At 29.4% G+C, this 20,053-nt stretch overlaps 1 protein-coding gene across 2 annotated transcripts in view; it reads left to right on the top strand.

Moving 5' to 3' along the window:
- The window catches only part of LOC107066230 (uncharacterized), a 53,415-nt gene that overhangs the window by 16,891 nt on the left and 16,471 nt on the right, over nucleotides 1–20,053 (top strand). For both annotated transcript variants that reach the window (XM_089173557.1, XM_015320715.2), the window contains 2 exons: nucleotides 11,242–11,608; nucleotides 12,180–13,319. In XM_089173557.1, coding sequence (XP_089029683.1) covers nucleotides 11,262–11,608; nucleotides 12,180–13,319 — 1,487 coding nt within the window. In that variant the 5' untranslated portion in view covers nucleotides 11,242–11,261. Of the gene's footprint in view, nucleotides 1–11,241; nucleotides 11,609–12,179; nucleotides 13,320–20,053 lie in introns of those variants that run through there.

Here is a 20,053-nt window from a genome sequence, read left to right as displayed (position 1 = left end):
AATGAGAAAGAAAAATATAGAGATAGGAATTATTTAATATTATTTATTAACGTTATCAGAATACAAATGTTTTTTCTTCTTATTATACTTTATTAACATAATTTTCACATTTACGAAATTTTCCAAAGTATTTTGATCGAGTTAACAGGAAAAATAAAAAATAAAATGGAAAACCAAACTTTAGAAATAAATTTCTAGAGTTATTAATAGTAAACAGATAATGCGAAATAAGTGTTAAGTATTAAGATGTTATGATTCTTCATTAAAGTGGTGTTATTAAGAGGCACCTAAAGGGCACCCCTAAGGGGCCTTTAACATTTCATCGCAGTCATTGACGAAGTGTCGGTAGATTAGGAACGTGCAAAGAATAAATCGTTGTCGGCATCTTTCAAAGCTTACCGAAGGCACGCGCACAAACGATGCGCCACAGGGGTGGTTGAGATACCAGAGGGTTGGGGGTAAGACGGGGAAAAAAGGGACGATATAGGAGTCGGACGATTTACCAGAGACACATAAGAAAACGCCTACTTTGCAGACGAAACTTGTAATCGTTGATGATATGATTTGGTCTGGTTTAGAATATTAATTAGTTTGGAAGATTATTGTAAAAGGGAGTGTTTTTAGATATAAAAAAAAAATTAAAAAAAAAAAAAATAGAAATTTACCAATATCCGGTCTCAATATTTTTAAATGCAATACATACAATTATTTTCTTACTTGATAGTTATACAAACTTGTTTGTATTGAATTTTTTAACAAAATATTAGATGCAATAATTGATTAAAAAAAAACAAAAAAACATTTGGGAGATTAGTTATTTTTCTTTCATTTTTTTAGTTTATAGAAAGTTTTTCAAACAAATATCTATCTTGCTTTTTCTCTCTCTCTCTCTCTCTCTTTCTGGTTTATTTTTCTTCAATAATTTCTATTATTATTTATTAAGCTTAGTGAAAAGTAAGAGCGTGTCTGGCTCGTTTTAGATGGCAACAGCTCGTTAATAATTTTACGAGAGGATATAACAAAGTGGCGCTTAAATTGCAGAGAAAAAAATTTTAGGGAATATAAAAAAAAGAACCCATATACATGTATATGTATACCTATATGTATAGGTGTAGGTTAGGGTAGATTCTTTTTCAAAATGTTCTGCACACATATACACAAACACACAGTGGCATTTCTTTTTTTTTCGTCTAATGCCACGCTGTCTGTGTTTGGTAGTTTTGCGGCTTGAGACGGGTGGTGAACTTTGTCAAAGAAAACTAGAAAAAGAAATTAAGAAAGAATTAAAAAAAGAAAATGTAAAAGAGCACCAAAAGGAACCTTTCTACGTCTCTATAGGCTTTCACAGCAGGGATTCTTGAAAAAAAAACGATTAGTCTTTTTTTCGAGTTTATTTTTATTTTTTTTTTTTTTATATTTCTTGAAACACAATTCAAGATGTTACTTTTCAGAAATGATCTCAATGCAATGTACAATATAATTTCAAAAGAAATAATATTTTTTATAAACGCTGAAAATATAGGAACAGGAACAAATATATGTATATTTCGATATTTTCCAGGCGCAAAAGAAAAAAAAAAAAAAAAAAAGTAAAGACGTAGTTTTTTTTTAGGAAATCTAAAAAGAAAAGGAATCACCTTTGTCGATATTTTCTTGTAAAATTTGAGGTTTGTAAAGGAAGAAAAGTAAATAAAGGAGAACAAGGTACGAAAGGACGAAAGGTAGAAAGGGAGAATATAATCGAGAAAAAAATGTCCACAAAGAAGAAGAAATGGCAAATATCCTTGGCACGTTCGGGGTATTGGTGTGACGCTTCCGGTTTGGTTTATGACACTCTCCCTCTCACCTGGTCGGCATTGTTTCTTTCACCAAAGCGTCGTTAATGACCCAACCGCATATTCGCTCTTTCTCACTCTTCCCTCTCTTTCTATATTTCTCTCACTTTGTTTCTTTCTTCTTTTTCGTCGAGCCGCTTTTAATATTTACTTTCCTTCCTCGGAATATCCTCCAACACGTAGGATCGTACCTATAAAGACCTGGACCATAGTTTGTATACATATATATATAGGTATATATAAATTTTTGTCTTCTCTTTTCTTTTTCTTTTATCTTCACGTTATTCTGTCACAAATCTCTATATTTTTTTATTAGTGCTGTGCCTATGTACATCGCAACATTCTAAAACTAAAGTGTCATATTAAACACAAACGATATCTTTTATTTGTATTACACCCTGAATGAATCGTTTCTCTTTTTTTTTTTTTCATTTTTTTTCTTAACCCTTAAAGTGCACACTTGGTAAAAGTTAGTTAAAGTTCGTTGTGGGTGTTTGACACCCCAACGTGTTTTAACGCGTCTCCTGAAGCCGCTATTTAATATTTAGACCTCGCAATTTTTTTCTAAGTAGTTTGATACATCTTTTTAAAAATAGAATAGGTTTTATACCTATCTAATATAACACTAGATGGCGACAAATAATCCATTTTTTCGAATTAAGTACCGTTTTCGTGAGATCAAAAATTTGTTGGGGTATCAAACACCCCATGAGCACTTTAAGGGTTAATATCAGCACACATTGCGATGTGATAATGAGATAATAATTTAGAAATAATTACACGACAAAAATGGGAAGAAAACTCTATTTATACTTCATTTAATATTTCTCATTTATTTATTTATTACTTTTTGTTTTTTTACTATATAATAATTTGATAATACTTATATAGTTAGTACAATCAAACGACAAGTCAAAATTATCGAATTTGGTTGCCAATAATTAGCGTAGAGATAGAATAGAACGTTTTTTGTTAATCATAACATAGCAGTTGGTTTATAATAAAAGACGAGAAGATAAAAGAGAGAGTAGAGTCTTTCTGAGATAAATGAGGGTTATTGACCCCCTTACATTCTCTTATGTCTTTCTCTCTCCCTTTCTGTTTCTTTTATATGCATACATATAAAGTATAGTTCAACATAAACGTTTCATCTCGTTCACTCTTTTCTATGTTCTTTTCTCGCACTTTGCGAGTTTCTCTCTCTCTCTCTCTCTTTCTTGTTTTTTCTTTGTCTCTCTCCTCTCATAGAAAGCTAACGATACGATTTCTTCTCTCTCTTTCGTAAACTGTTAATTCCGTGAGGCGAGTATCTGCTGATCGATATATTACTTCTTCACTTAAAACTTTTTTTTTTTTTAACACTGGACTATATATATATATATAATACATCATGAAGAGTCACACTCGTTCAATGTCGACATCAATTAATCATTCATACTTGCATGCACTCGATGATTTCTCAGCAAGTAAATATTTTATTTCGATAATTTTTGAAAGGATTTATTTCTTTTCTAATAAAGTATCGAGAACAGAAAGATCGATTGAGATAAATGACGATCTTTGATCTTTAACATTTTTTTATTTCCATTCTTCGTTTATAAAAAGAAAGGAAAGAAGCTACAGGTGGACGTTTGGTTACTGTTAAAAAAAGGCACGACAAGTTGAAGAAGAAAAAACCGAGTGGGAAAGAGAGATTGATAAAAAAAAAAAAAGAAAATGATAATATGTCTGCTTTTACGCAAGTATTTCTTTTTATTACCCATTAACTTCATAATTTACTGCCTTCTTAGTTTCACCCTAGATCAGGTTCAGATTTTCGAAGACTCTCGATAATCTCGAATTGTCTTCCTGATTTATTTTTCAAAATGTCGTTTTATTTTATACTATTAATATACTAAACTAAATGTTTTAGAAATAATTCGTATGACGTTGTTTCTTTTTTTTATATTTGTTAAATAATCGTTTGGTATGAAAATTAATGTTTTTTTTTTTTTTTTTTTTTAACACAATTTATAATTCGTTGAAATAAAGGAATAGAATAAAATAAAATAAAATATTACATAAATTTTAATTATAAAAATAATTATTAATAAATTAAATTAATATATATATATATTAAATATATATTAAATAATATAAATAATAAATATATTAATTATATTAAATTATATTATTAATAATAATAAATTAAATAAAAATTTTTGAATTCTTAAGTTAACTTGTATATATAACTCTTGTGTCTCCTTTTTTCACTTTCTCCTCTCTCTTTTTATTTTTTATTATAAATTTTACGATAACACGTATCTGATCTATGTATCGAGATATGTTCGACTTATAGTGGATATATTTGTTAAAAGAGAGGGGAGAGGAAAAGAGAAAGAAAGTCGAACGAAGGGGAAAGAAACTGTACCGTTCAAAGGTCGAGATTAGATCAGCTTGGTCGACAACATATGTCTGTCCTTCGTCTTTCCTTCTTCTTCTTCTTCTGCTTCTTCTTTTCTTTCTCTTTTTCTTCGTATTTTTCATTTTATTTCATATTTTTTCTTCGTTTTCTTTTTCATCGTTGTGTTGTCGTCTTCGTCGTCTTTCTCGGTGAAATTTCCACTGATCCTCTTATTTTCATCATTTTCTTTTTTCATTTCTCCGTTCTCTTTGTTGTTCCTTCGAATTATCGCAAAGAGCTATATCATTGTTCGATTAAAACATTTCCAATCGTTTAATTAGGATCGTTAATTAGATTATTTATAATCGACAATTACATTCAACGATTTTAATCAAGTTCAAGATATACTCGTTAATAGGATTATAGATTTATATTTAAATAATAGTTTATTTTTCGTTCGAATTCATATTGCATAATTATTAATAATTATTTAATTAAGTATATTACTTCTTTATTAATATTGTTATTATTCTTTTCTGTATTTGTTAAAGGCAATTTTTTGTTTCGATTTCTTATTATTTTTTTTTTTTTTCACATTTTTATATCCTAATCCTTTTTCATTCTGTAGTATTTCGCACGTGCAAATGTAAGAAACACGTATCATAGTCGCGTGCCATTTCGTATCAGCTTATCACGGTTATCAAGGTATTATTATCATACTGGAATAACTTCAGTATGACCTGACAATGAGAGAAAATTCATCAGTTCGTTCATCTTTCACTGAAAAATCAAATCCTATATTATTCATTTATTTTCGATATTTTTATATTTTATTTTTTTCATTTAATTTATATCTATCTAGGTTCAAATAAAACGTTTATATATATTTGTATTGAAAATAAAAATTTATTGACTATTCTTAGTAAACACGTCTTCGATCGTTTGTCTGATTAGAAAAAAAAAAAAAAAAATATTATTTCAAGATGATAAGGGCGATAATATTTTTTGATAAAAAATACAAAGAGAAGAACGAGACAATTTTTCATCTTTTGCATTTTAGGATGCACATGACTCATGGAGGTCGAGATATATAGTGATGTCGTATTTCGTATTCCTAAGAAGCAGAAACGTAAGCACTATGGTTTCGGATGTACACCCTTACTCTGTCTTTCTTTAAGGGGTGTTTGTACATTTTATGACGGCATCACAGACTATCCTACAAACATCTTCGAGCTCGTGCCCTTCCTTTCCTACAACCGTTCACATGGCAAACAAGAATTCTCCCTTTCATATTTCCTTCTTTTTTTACTTCTTTTCCCTCTCTCGTCGGTTGAATTTTCTTTTTTATTCTTTTTTATTCTGTGCATTATTTCGCATTTTTTCTTTTGGTCATTTTTTTTTTTTTTTAATAAAAATTTATAATTATGAAATTTTTTTTATTATATAATTTATTTATTATAGAATTTATTTATATTTAATTATATATATATATATATATATATATTTATTGTATTTATTTATTATATATATATATATATATATATAATAAATAAATACAATTTATTTATATAATTATGAAATAATATTGAAATTTAAATAAAAAATAATAGTTCGATAGAGATTTAATGAATTGAACGGATTCTATTGTAAGAATGATTGATGAGAAATGAAAGAAAAAGAATGAAATTCTATTGTAAGGAAAGATGAATGAGGATATCTCAAAAATCAACAAATCGTGTCTGAGAACATCAAAACTCAAACTAGCAACAGTTGGAGAAGTAACAGATTAGGTGGTATCTTGAGCTTTGGTATGAATGGGCCGACTCGTGATTATACTATCTTCTATTACTACTCGCTTGGTCGAGCTATCATAGCCATTCCTTTTGTAGTAGGACCAGCAATTGTAACACTCGTATACACCGCGACAACGTTATTGTATTTACACACAAAGTGATTACAGTAGCATCTTCTGTTAAGAGTCAATTGACTAATCTTCACTCTTTCTTAATTTGAATATTATATTATTGATTAGTTTAAAAGATAATTATAATCAAACGATAACAAGTCATAATTAGTTTACATTGTAATTACTTTTTGTAAGCTTGATAATATAATTTTGGATTTCAATTTGATTCGAAATAGGCCATTGAAGTATTTCAGGTATATTATGAAATATTTTTTTATGTCACTATATTAATTATGGCTTTTTTTTTTTTGATTGAAATATTTAGGTGATTATTACATTTTATTAGAAAAAAAGAAAAAAAATACAAAATTAAATAAAAGGTGCGTGTTCATTTGTTGGGTATTTTCGGTATCGTATTACCGTTGCGTATCGATGTGGACGGATGAAATTTACATCGTATCAAAATACGATACGAAGATACGCTAATAAATTAATCCGGTTACTTGTCGGTTTTTAATCGTCACACAATACTTCGAATATTTCCAGAAATATATATTAAATTTATCAAATTTACACTGGTGTTAGATTTTTCTTTTTCTTTTTCTTCTTTACGCCTCCCCACTCTTCCTATTGTAGACTTTGACCTATTTGTACAATGGAGTATTCAACAGGTTGAATTAGCAGTTAGGTAAAGCAGGTGAATGCTATTCTCAGCAGAGAACTCAAGGTTCAAAATATTTAGACCTTTGTAACTACAGAAAAGTAGAAAATACTCCTGCTAATGATGTTTTCAGTATGACGTGGCATGGTCTTTCTATTTCTGAAATGCATTTAAATTTCGATGATGACCCAAAGTAAATAAAAAAGGGTCACAGTAGATCTCAAGCAATAAACACTTATAATGTTTTACCTAAATAACACTTTATATTCTATACGATGCTCTAACGTATAAAGGCTAATAGCTTTCCTACATTTTTGGAAATTATATAATGCTAAGGTATATGAAATATATGCACATATATAAAATTATATAAAATATAAAAGTAATTAGAATATTTCGTATTTTTTTTTGTTTATTCAAAAAAAACGAAACTTATATATTTCTTTTTTATATAGCTTTATTTAATGTCCCATCAACCATATCGGGGGTTATTAGCAACATTTTTATATATTATTGACGAAACATTTGATACAATGTTTGCCTTTCACATATTAACAGTAAGATATTGACGAAAATAGATTTTAAGGGAATATTTATTTCCTTTTTATTTATTTCCATTTTATTACTCCGTTCTTTGTATTCATTGAAACTTAGTATTATTTCTATTTTCTTTATTGAAAGAAAAAATTTAATCTACTAATGCGATATATAACAAAGAAACAGAAATTGGACCCGTTTGAAATAGAAGAAGATTAAATCATAAAATATTAGTGTAAATAGTAAAATCTTTCATCTACAGTAGACCTTGAAATATTAACGTGTATCATAAATCTGAATTGAATTGTATCATAAAGTATTATATAAAGTGGGAATAACTAAAAAAAAAAATCAAACAAACGTAGTTCTTAAATTTTCATTGCTACACATTTCTTTATCCTCGGTTCTTTCTTCCTTATTGTTACAACTGTTATGTGAGAACACCTGGTCCTCTTATCAGAATAGAAAAGGTAGAAAGGTAGGTAACGTTCTACAATGCTCTTCCCTGTTCACGTTACTACAACTACTGTGTCGTTTCTAGTTCTTTATTGTTTCACTCATAATCAAATTTTATTTCTCTTTTTATTTAATTTAGATTAACATTAGAGAGGAAAAGAAAATATTTTTTTATTAAAAAAAAAAAAAAATTAGAAGAATGTTTATTATTTGTGGAAAAAGAAATTGTCTTTATTATAATTCGAAATTTGATGATAAGTCGTATAGTGGATGATGATGATGATGATGATGACGATAATGATGATAATAATCGAGACATTTTTTAACGTGGACCGAGAATTAGGGGAGAGGACGAGAGGTCAAGATAAAGAAGCTATTCAATCTCTGAAAATCTCGTCGTAAACGTCATCGATCTATACCGCGCGTTTTATTCGTGCTTCTATATACATATATATATATATATATATATATATAAATATATTGCGGATAACAGAGAGTGTTTTTGTGGGGGCCTTAAAGAGATAACTGTAACCTCTGCCCTCAATGTACAAAACTTCTTCCGCTCGTTCAGTGACTTTAAAACTCGTTCTTTGCTACCGTTTCGTGGCATCACCTTTTTTTTTCTCCTATTTATCTTGAAACGAAAAGAAAAAGAGACAAAATAAATTCATATATATTACAAATATTTAATTATTGTTTATCAGTATCAATAATATATGAAAGTATATATGAAAAAAATAAAAGTTGTTATAATAGAAATAATTAAATTGGAAAAAAGAAAGATTAGAATGGAAATGAAGCATTTGAATATTTTATTTATTTATTGTTGAATAAAATCATATTGTAATATTTTTTTAACAAAAATAATTATTATATTTTGTGACGGTTTTAAAATAAAGTCCAAATAATTCTGGATTAACAAGTAGAATCTCATAAAAAGATGTTTTATCGTTCTTGGGATTAGTCATGAGAGATATGAACATTTTCGAAGTTGAATTATTTTCACAAATTTTTTTATCATTTATTCGATATATCTCTTTCTCTTCTTTTTTTTTTTTTTTTAAACTTATCATTACATTTCGTTGTAGTCGTCTCACGGTTGTAAGACACGTTTATCATATTAATTAATCATTTGGTTTTGCAAAAATCTTCAACTCGTACGATGAGAAAAGCCCAATACATAATATAGTTGTACTATAAATACTTATTTACATCGAAATTCATAAATTGTATTTAAATAATATCATTTTTTTTTTCTTCATTTATATGATAGCAATTATGGTTCATGTAACTTTGACTGGAAATTTAATTAGCATTATTGATCGATAAAATTATCGATGAATATTCGAAATTTCGAATTATTTAGTAGTTATTTCTCGAAAAATATCATACAAAAGAAGCAGTTTATAAAAAAAACATTTATTTATAGAAAATTGATTGTTAATAATGACAATTTCACGAAATTAGCCACTATAATCGTGCTCTTTTGTAGAATAATCGCTGTTGCGTTTATTTCTCCTAATGCTTTCTTCATAATAATGAGAAAGAAAGAGAAAGAGAGAGAGAGAGAGAGAGAGAGAGAGAGAGAGAGAGAGAGATATGAAAAAGATCATTCTCAGAGGATACGCAAGTGTCTATAGCTGACGCGTATATTTTCTTCATCGAATGATTAATCGGGGTCGCGGCTTGGCATCTGCTTGCTGGATTTAAACCAACAATGGACTCTCCAGTAAGATAAAGAAACGATGTAAATTTCACTGTTTGGGTTACGAAGTTTTCTTAATACATATATATATATATATTACATTTTATATATAATTTATTATATATTTCATATGTATATTTAGATATGTAATACATGTAGGTATAGGTATCTCGTGACAAACAAATATAAATATTTGTATAAATAAATTTGTAATTTTTTCAAATATATACATATACATATATGATCCTCGTAAATAAAGTAAATATGTAAAATAAATAATCATAGAATAACTTTATGTGTATGCGAAATCGATAAAATGATTATCTCTCAAATTTTGTGTTCACGTTAAATAGAAATAACTTATATTATTATAAATACATAAATATAATATAGATATTTAAATTAATGACTCTTAAAAAAAAAACAAAAATAAAACACTCACGCATTATCCAATGGTACGATTCGTACTTGGATCTTTTACTAAAAAATATGTTTTTTAATAAAATTCGTCTGAAACCACCGTATGGGTGGAGATAATCTTACCGAGCCTGACCTCTCCAATTCGATTAGGTAATGTCAATAAGGTCGACTCAATGTTAAACGATCGAGACGTAACTATCGATTTTATTGGAATAAAATTATTTATTTAAAAAAAAATTTATATATATATATATATAAAAATTAATAATAAGAAAGCAAAAAACAAAATCATTCTCGTTCGATCAATGTCAAATAATTTTGAAAGAAAACAAAAATTAATTATATATGACTTATTTCATTTCAAAAATTATCTCTTATTATACGAGATTTTCGAGTCATTCGATTGAGAAAGAGTGCAATTTGACATTAGGATCATTGACGTGGCCTATGCTCGGTGGTCCTGCCATAGCTTGACCCCTAATGATTAAAAATAATATTTTTATCAACGAGAAGAGAAATAAAAGAAAAAAAAAGAGAGAAAGAAAATCATTTGCTAAACGTTCGTTCGTGTTCATTATACACATTTTACTTCTTCTTCTCTTTTCTCTTTTTCTATCTCTCTCTTTCTCTTTCACACACACACGTATGAACAAATACATATAAATATACACACGTATATATTTGTTTTTATACGTGTGATTATGTTCATTTATTCGCTATGGAACAAGTGCGTGAGTACATGAGTGCCATCATTGGTAGAACACAGAGCAAAAAGGAGAAAGAGGGTGTGTCTGTGTGTGTGTGTGTGTGAGAGAGAGAGAGAGAGAGAAAAAGAGAAAGACAAAGAGATAAGGCAACCCGTGGTTATTTTTGTAATATACCGGATAGCAACAGTTTCTCCGTGTCAACCCTGATGTGTCCACTCGTTTGAACGAACTTTCCTTATTAGTTTAATATTTCTTCTCTCTATATTCCTTCTGTTATAATAAATATATACACCTACACATGATATTACTTCTAGAGTATACTTTGAAAAAAGTTTACGTTTTTTTAATGTTTACCTATAATCCTTTTTCTTGTTTTATCATATCTGAAGTGATACGTCGTCGAGTAAACATTGTTTTGATAATCAATCGTTCAATTATTAACATTTTAACATTTTTTATATAAATTATGTTTAATTGATTTTTTTGATAATAATTAAAAATACAATATTTATATGAGTATATTTTATTTATTGTTAAATAATTTCTTATATATATTTACATATAAAATCAGTTAAGAAATTATATTATAAATGAGATTTTGTAAGAACGATTATATTTGTCTGTATATTAGTTGATTCCGTGCATGGAACGATGGAGCACAACTCTCAGACGGTGAGAGAAGCCGTCGTGGAGGATGTAAGTCTCGAAACTGAAGGAGGTAGTCTAACGATAAAAGACGAGATGGTTAATAATCAAGTAATTCTTCAACAACAACGAAAACAACAGCAGGAGATTGGGTTTATTGTCAAACAGGAAGGCGGGGATGATGTGGGCGTGCTTGAGGCGGGTCACTCAGAAATCGAAAATGGCGTCATGCTAGAACCAACTGGAACAGAAGTGATCGCTTTGAGTGTTTCTAACAATCATCAAAATGATCGGAATTCTAATTATACCCTTCATCAACTTAGTTATCAAGAAGATCACATTATTCATGAAAGGTAAATATGCTAATTATATGTTTTTAATATTTTTAATCAACGAATAGAGATGATTTTATTTTATTTCAAATATTTTCATTGATTTATATTACACATAGATTTACTTTTATTCACGCTTTGATTTATTGAACGAAATCTTGTAAAAATTGCAAGAAAGAAACACAAATAGAATTGCATCGATATCAGCACGAGTTACGTTTCATAAGTGTACTAAATAGATAAAGCTCGATGGTCATATCGATAAAGAATCCGTTTTATCGAAGAATCGATGAGTACGGATAAACGATCGAGAATGATCATCGTTGTGATCTATGAAAATCATTTTCATGTTATCTATATTACGAGCTCGGAATAAATTCTATTTAGAGTTTGCTGTTAAATTTCGTAACTTTCTATTCATTTCTTAATTATTGATTTGTAATAAAGAAAAAAGAAATTAATAAATTTTATATATATAAACATAAACGTATATTAGGAATTAATATAAATATGAATTAATTAATTGTTTACGCTAAGATTTTTCTAAAAGGTATTCTTTTTTGTTTTCAACCCCTTATATATTAAAATATAGAAGCTATTTAGAAGAGGGTTCATCACGATTTGGAGGCGGAGACATTGAAGAGAAGGAGGGGCAGGAACAGCAGCAACGGGTCGCTCACCCCCACCACCATCACCATCACATCCCTCAACACCAACAGTCGCCAGAAGAGACGCAACAAACTCAGTACGTTCAGCTCGGTCGAGGCGAAGTCCAGGTTCCTGAAGGAGGGGATAGCCGGCATTCAACTGAGGTCTCTATCCCTAGTGAAGGAACTCGTACTGTCAGTCACATGCCTCATTCCACGATGCATCGTTACAGTGGAGAAACGCTTTCTCCGAGTGCTACGGATCATTCTAATAATCATCACCAACAACAACAACAACAACATCATCATCATCATCATCAACAACAGCAACAACAACAACAACAACAGCAACAACAGCAACAGCAACACCATCATCAGTTATCCGAAATTCATCATCATCAACAACAACAACAACATGGTTCTCATCGTCATTTAGAAGATCAACAACACCATCAAGAAAATGAAGAAGAAGTTGATAGAGTTGGTGGTATTTCGAGAAGTGCGCGTGGGGATTTTAGTTTGGGTGTGCTTTTTCCAAATCTCGGCTCTAACGGTACTGGTGCCAATAATGGAAATGGTGACGGTACGTCTCATCATCTTCATCAGCAACAACAACAACATCAGCAACATCATCAGCACGCGAATGCTCATCATATGGAGGATGTGCTACCGAACGATCCCTATCTTCAACATCAAATTCGTGCAGGAGGTGGTGTAACGAGTGCGAGTGGTGGGGTAACCGATGGTAATTCTCCACCTATCAGAGCGAGAGGTTCGCCAGGTTCCAGTCGTAGTCCACACGAGGATCATCTTTCTTCGCCACATCGACACTCTTCGTCTGATGGACCTAGTGCCTTTAGTCCGGCCGATCAAGGAAGACTACAATCCTTCACCCATCTTACTGCAATGCAACCTCCCACCTCTGTACAAGCTAATCACGGTAATCTTCAGGATACTGATCGTGTTACTGATCAAATTTACTTAGATCCTCTCTACAATCATCACACGACTACTACTGGACATCATCATCAAGAACACGATCACGGATCGACGACGCCACATTCACCGAGTGGTAGTTTATCAAGGTATGTCTAGCTATTGTTAATATTTTAAAATTTACTATTTCTTGTCTTTTTTTTTCTTTGTACTTTTTTTTTCTGGCGACAACTGTTGCTTCAGACGACTCGTTATAATCGACAATATGCGTCATCGGGTTCGTTGACGCCAGTTCTTTTTTTTTTCGATCGGAAAAAGTGTCTAGACGATTTAAATCAAAAGAAATATTACTCAAGAAAATCCGAGAGAATAATGACTAACAACGATCTTTGATTTATGGCTTTTTAATAGCAATGGTATTTTCAAATTTTTTTATATATTTCGAAATTTTTTACCTTTGCCTTGTTTACATTACTTTCTAACAAAGAGGAAAATTCTTTTTTTCGATGTTTAGATTTTATTTTTATTATTATCAGATAAACAAACGGAAAAAAGGTATACTGCAGGAAAAGTTTCTAATTTCTCTTTTGTCGCAACGTCATGGGTCATCGTTCAAAAATATTTCGTATGATCAAAGTTCACGTTGGTTAGGACATTAAGTAAATATCGTGTATGTATGTATGTATGTATGTATGTATGTATGTATGTATGTATGTATGTATGTATGTATGTATATATACATATATATGTGTGTATAATATAAATTTATATATTAAATACCGTATATATATATATATATATATACCGTTGCGTTCGGTATATACTGAACGCATATACATATATATATCGAACACAAAAATATTTATATACCGGCTGAAGGGCTTGCTGGGGATGTAACCGATACGAAGCCGAAAACAAAGCAAAACTAAAGATGTAAAACTATATGGCTATTTGGTCCTAGGATAACAGTTCTTGCGAAAGCTTAGAAAGACCTAATCGTATTCTGTTTGTTGATTCACGATAGACATCAGCTTCCCTTTCTTTCTATTTATATTTTCGTACTTATCATTTGGTTATTTTCAAAATAAAATACATATAGAAATTCTTATAAAACATTCAATGCATCTATTGTCCTCAGTTTTTTTTATAAAGTATATTTTTTAGTGCCACCTATCAATAAATATATATATATATATATTATTTAAATTTTAAGAAAAAATTTATGTTTTAGATTATATATTAGATCGAGTTAGTATTAAAAAGGATTGTAGATGGTATAATTAATTAGAAATTTATTAAACCTTTTGCACATACACATACCAGTGACTTTCATTTTCATTTGATTTTACCAGTCTAACATTGATATCAGAATTCGATAAGAAAGTTTATCGACCGATCTAAATGATTTGTCGATTGTATCGCATGTCTCCCCTTTTGATTCTTAGAAAAGAAACAGAGAGAAAAAAAGAGACCGGACGACCGTGATCATTTTCATTACACTACCACACAGGAAGACGTATATGTATAACACTTATTTTGTATATATTATATGTATTTGTTCGTCTTCGTGCTATTGGATTCATTCAATCGACATACTTCGTTTACATGATTGACTGGTCCACCATTTTTGAATTCAACTATTATAACCAAGTAATCATTATGGCATTTCAAATGAATCACTTTATTTTAAAGTGATTCTCTTTCTCAAGGTTTTTATATATGTATATACGTATATCCAAGTATATTGAATATCTTAGTAACAAAAGCATCATATTAATATATGATTCAGTCTCCTGAAAGAACAAAGTCTTCGATAAACATTAAAGTCTAACTTGTTGAATATATAGGTCATAACAGAACGAGATCATTGGTTGTGCCTCTCTTCGAAAGATGTTTGCTGTGATTCATCGCAAAGTTTACAGTCCGTCGCCGTACGGCACCGTCTTGCTTACTGAGAATTCTAATACATATGTTACAGACAATGTATGAAAAATCGGCATTCTATAAATTGACAAATACTATTTAGGCAAAGTATGAAAAAAGGTCCTGATAAGGCTATTATATAAATGATCCTCAAAAATACAAATGCTATTCTGAAAAAATAAATATTAAATATATAATATAAATGTATAAATAATAAAAAATAAAAGTACAAGTATTATTCTGAAAAAAATAATAAGAAACTTGATATTCGTAACGAATCGGAGATGTATTTCATACTTTGCCGGTTTCTCATTTGGCATTCTATAGAATACCTAGGAAATCTGTGAAATATAAATACATTTCATACATTGCCGGCTAGCTTTAGGCATTATATAGAATACCGGATTTCCAACTTTTGCCAGTAACATATATAAAATCATTAATTATATATAAATATATTCGAGCTGAATTATAAATTTAATATGCTTTTGTTAACGAAAAATTGTACTTTCTTAATTATATGTATCATTAAAACATTTGAACCCCTTCATTGTTCATCACTACTCAAAAACATAAGAGAAAAATATTGTATTGAACATCTATTTGAATAACAGTAGAGAAAACGGAACAGATAAACTATATTTTTGTATTATAAAAGGAAAAAAGATATGCGGGTTCTAGGTAGCCAGAAAATTGAAAATAACAATGACTGGTCATTTATGGCTTTGCATGTGGCCATTCTTAAGGGCACGTGCCTGTTGGCGGAAATGGCACGAGTTGAAAGCGCGCGTGCGTGAAGTTGAACATCTTATTTCCCTTCACATGTTGAACTTTATTTCTTTTCAAACGATACTTTCCTTTAAATGCTTGTCTCTTCTTCTCTTGTTCCTTTTACGTAGTTTGACGTAGAATTTCCGATTTAATTATTAAATAATAAGAATAAGTAAAAGAATACATTTGTACATTTTACATTTATTTATGATTTTGTATTATTGTACTATTTATATATATATATATTTTATTATTTATTATGACGTAATATATATTGCACTTGTATTTTTTTTTCAATTTATTTATTAACATTTATACATAATTACTTTTTTTTATATTATTTTATATTATTTCATTTATATATTTATAGATAATTACTTGCGTTTATAAATTTACGATCGCGAATGTACGTTTTTATTAATTGAAAAAAAGAAAAGAAAAGAAAAAGAATATTTAAAAATAATTTTTTACTATTTCATTTAGAAATAAATATTTTATAGAAAGATAAATATATACATATTTGTATATATAACATATTTAACGCTTTAAAATTATCGATAGGTCCGATTGTAACCTCCACCTCCACCACTATAATATACAACACCCCCTCTTTACTCCTTTTCCTCTGGCAGACCTTGCATTCTCTGCATCGTGTCAGACGAAGAGAGGATGCGCACGGTAAAACGGAGAAAAAGAGTTGATAAGAGGATACGAGAGGAGAAGAGAATAGTGTTAATAAGTATGTGTAGGTATATGGGAGTAGTGGGAGAAGCATGGTTAACGTTGATAGGGGCAGGAAGATGGTTGAGTAGGGTGTTGTAGCTTTGTGTTAGTGGCATTTAAAGAGGGGGAGGCTCGAGTAGAGGGGGAAAAACGACTAGTAGTCGGTGGTGATACTCAAAGGGAAAGCCGCAAGAGAGAGAAAGAGAAAGAAACAGAAAGGGGGAGAGAGAAAAAGATAGATTAAGTGGTAGGAAAAAAAAATGAGTAAAAGAGAGACAGGCAGAGGAACAGAAAAGAAAGAAAGAAAAAAGGAAAGAAAGAAAGAACGAAAGAGAGAGAGAGAGAGAGAGAGAGAGAGAGAGAGAAAGAGAAAGAGAAAGAGAAAGAGAAAGAGAAAAAGCTAGTGAGTGAATAAGAGTGAGTAAGAGGCAGAAGAGTATACCGCAGGAGGAGAAATCCTGACCACCTTCTTCTTCGAGGTCCTCCATCGTCATTGTAGCGACGTTTCGTGCTACACACCAGGTTATATTCTGTTCAGTTCTTGTCCACTCGTCGAGTGATACGGGAGGAACATTTATCGTATCATTTCTACGTTCGTACATAATCTGTATTTTTTTATTTTTCCTTTTCCTTTGTTATTCTACTTTTTTCTTGGGTATATATATATATATATATATGTATATATATATATATATAATATAGATTGTATTTATTTTTATCGGCATTCCCTTTGATCCATAGAATTTCTTTCTTCCTTTCTATTTTATTTATTTATTTCTTTTTCTTTACGATCCCTTTTTTTTCTTCTCTTCATTTTTCTTATTACTTCTCGTGATAGTGAGAGAGAAGAATAAAGAGAGGGAAGAAGATAGAGGAACACGATACACGTCATTTATGCTCGTCGATGGAAAATGCAGTGAGTCTTACCTTTTCTTTGCGTGAATTTTATTTATTTATTTATTTGATAATCATAAATTTTATATGTATTTTTTTTTTTTCATTATCTTTTCAGTCGTGTATATAATATACATATTTCGAATGGTATATATGTAAATTTGTTTTGTTTTACGCGTTGAAAGTTAAAAGTATAATTAAACGTTTGTTATAATCGCATTTTTTTCGAGATCGTTTAAAATAGACGCGATAAATCGGTATCTGCGTGGAATTGGCGCGAATTCGCGTTAAAACGATTACGATTAATTATAATTAATCGCGTTATACGTTCGTGGTAAATAGATCGATAATTTCGTTCGAATCGATTGATTTGTTTTATTTCATTTTTCGAAATGTTTCTTCATCTTTTTCATTGGATTCATCGAACAAGTGTCTTTCAAATATCTGTTGAATATTTCGTTTCGTATTATATCTCTTAGATATTCACGAAAACATCGTAACTATACTATAGCGATAAAGGTTGCGACAATATCGCGATCGTAAACAAGCTCCTGGAGTATAATCTTTTACAGTTACGAAAAATTTATCAAAATAAAAAAAAATAAAACAAAACGAACGATAGGCTAATCAAAGCGAATAATTAATAATTTGTGGAAAAATAAGTAGGAAAATAAATTATACCTTTTAGACAGCTTCGTTTAATGAATTTTAATTAATTATCATGTCAATTTATCAATTTTTAATGTATTAACGATACGCACATAAAAACTTTTTCTGAAGAAAAATTAAAAAAAAAAAAAAAAATAACATGTCTACCAATAAAAATTTATAATCTACACTTAAATATATACTTATTATATTTATATGATATTGTACTTTAGAATATATTTTTTTCCGATAAAAATGCATTCAAATTTGTATGCCCTAACGCCCCAATGCTTATCGCATGTCTAAAAATATCAATCCTATTTGATTTATTATTTGTGTTTCTTTCTTATGTTTGTTACACGGCTAGAAACGTTTAGTGTAACAGACATCCATCGATCGAGTGTTTGCTTCTTTCTGGGCTTCCTAATCTTTATCTAAACTGAGCAAACATTAGACGGAACCTTTTAGGTATAAAACACATATGTATATATATATATATATATACACGTATAAACTTGCATGCACATATATCTTTTTTTCTTATATTTATTTTTTTTTCTCTTTTTTTTCCAAATTTTTTATTTTTTTTTCCGAGTTTTTCCAAGTATATATATATATTTCGAAGAATTTCCAATATCTTAAAAATATATATATATATATATATATATATATAATATATATATATTAAGGTTCCTTTTTAAATATGTATTTTGAGGTTCTTTTTTTTATATATTTTTTCTTACCTTTCCATACTTTACATTTGAAGGGTATCGTGAGAAGTTCCTTATCAGGTCGGTGAATTTAGATAATACGAGGAGTTGAGTAGGGCTCTAACCCTATCATCATCACAAGTATCGTATATTGGATTTCGCGAAGTTTGCATTCCTTTAGAGTGAAAAGAGATCAACGTGTTCTCTCTCTCTCTCTTTCTCTCTTTCTTTTCTCTCTTTGTTTCTCTTACTCTTTTATTTTCTTTTATTTTATTTTTTTTTATTTCTACTAACTGCTACGTGATCAAAGAGAAAAAATTTCGATCTCGACGATGTAACAATATAAACAGATGTGAAAAATTTTTTTTGTTAATAATAACTACGACACGTTTCACATATCTTTCTTTTACTTGATAACATTTTAATTGTCCTTCGTTTTAAAAATAAAAATTATATTTTAAAAGAAAAAAGTAGAGATAATTTAAAGAATTTTTATTCTTAACTCTTGCTTTTCCAATGAAATCAAACGGAAAAGGAAATCAAGATTATGTTTTTCGATATATATATATATATAAACGTGGTATAGAAATACTTAGAAGTAACACGATATATCGTGCTATTGAATTCTCCACCCACGCGTAAACAAATATACGTATAATAAATAATGTATTTACATATATAAGCATTAGAAATTTGTATAGTACCATTTCTATCATTGCCTTAATTTTTTTATTATTTCTTTTATTCTTTTTTTATACATCGATATAAACATGAGAAATATTTTTATATTCACATGAAGAAACTAACATCTCCGGGGTTGGTCGTTTATTTTATTTCTTATGTTAAAATTAATTGAGAAAAATCTCGAAGAGTATCCAACCCTTTTTTATTTGTTAAATTTGGACGAATCAAAATTTGTCAAAAAAAAAAAATCGATGCGATTCGTTGAGCAAAAAAAAGAGGGGGCAAAAATATGCCCTTCCTAAAGAGATTAGTTTTTGTTTTCTTTCTCTCTGATGTTTTTTTAAATCAATTGTAATTTTGTTAAGTAAAGAGTTGCAATAAAAATCGGTACTAATTTATTGAGAGACAGACAAACAGAAAGGAAGAGTAAAAAAGGGAAATTTAACTGTTCACGTAAAAGAAGGGAACTTCTTTTTTCCGGCATTGGTTTGCATCGAGGAAACGCATTAGCCGTCGTAGTTTTTCGTTCG

This window comes from Polistes dominula, unplaced genomic scaffold (genome assembly GCF_049000335.1).
Source record: "Polistes dominula isolate Pdom_NZ unplaced genomic scaffold, Pdom_raw_medaka contig_33, whole genome shotgun sequence".
In the NCBI taxonomy this organism is placed as follows: Eukaryota; Metazoa; Arthropoda; class Insecta; order Hymenoptera; family Vespidae; genus Polistes; species Polistes dominula.
Note: the sequence above shows the minus strand (reverse complement) of the source record. Positions and strands in the feature narration are given on the sequence as shown.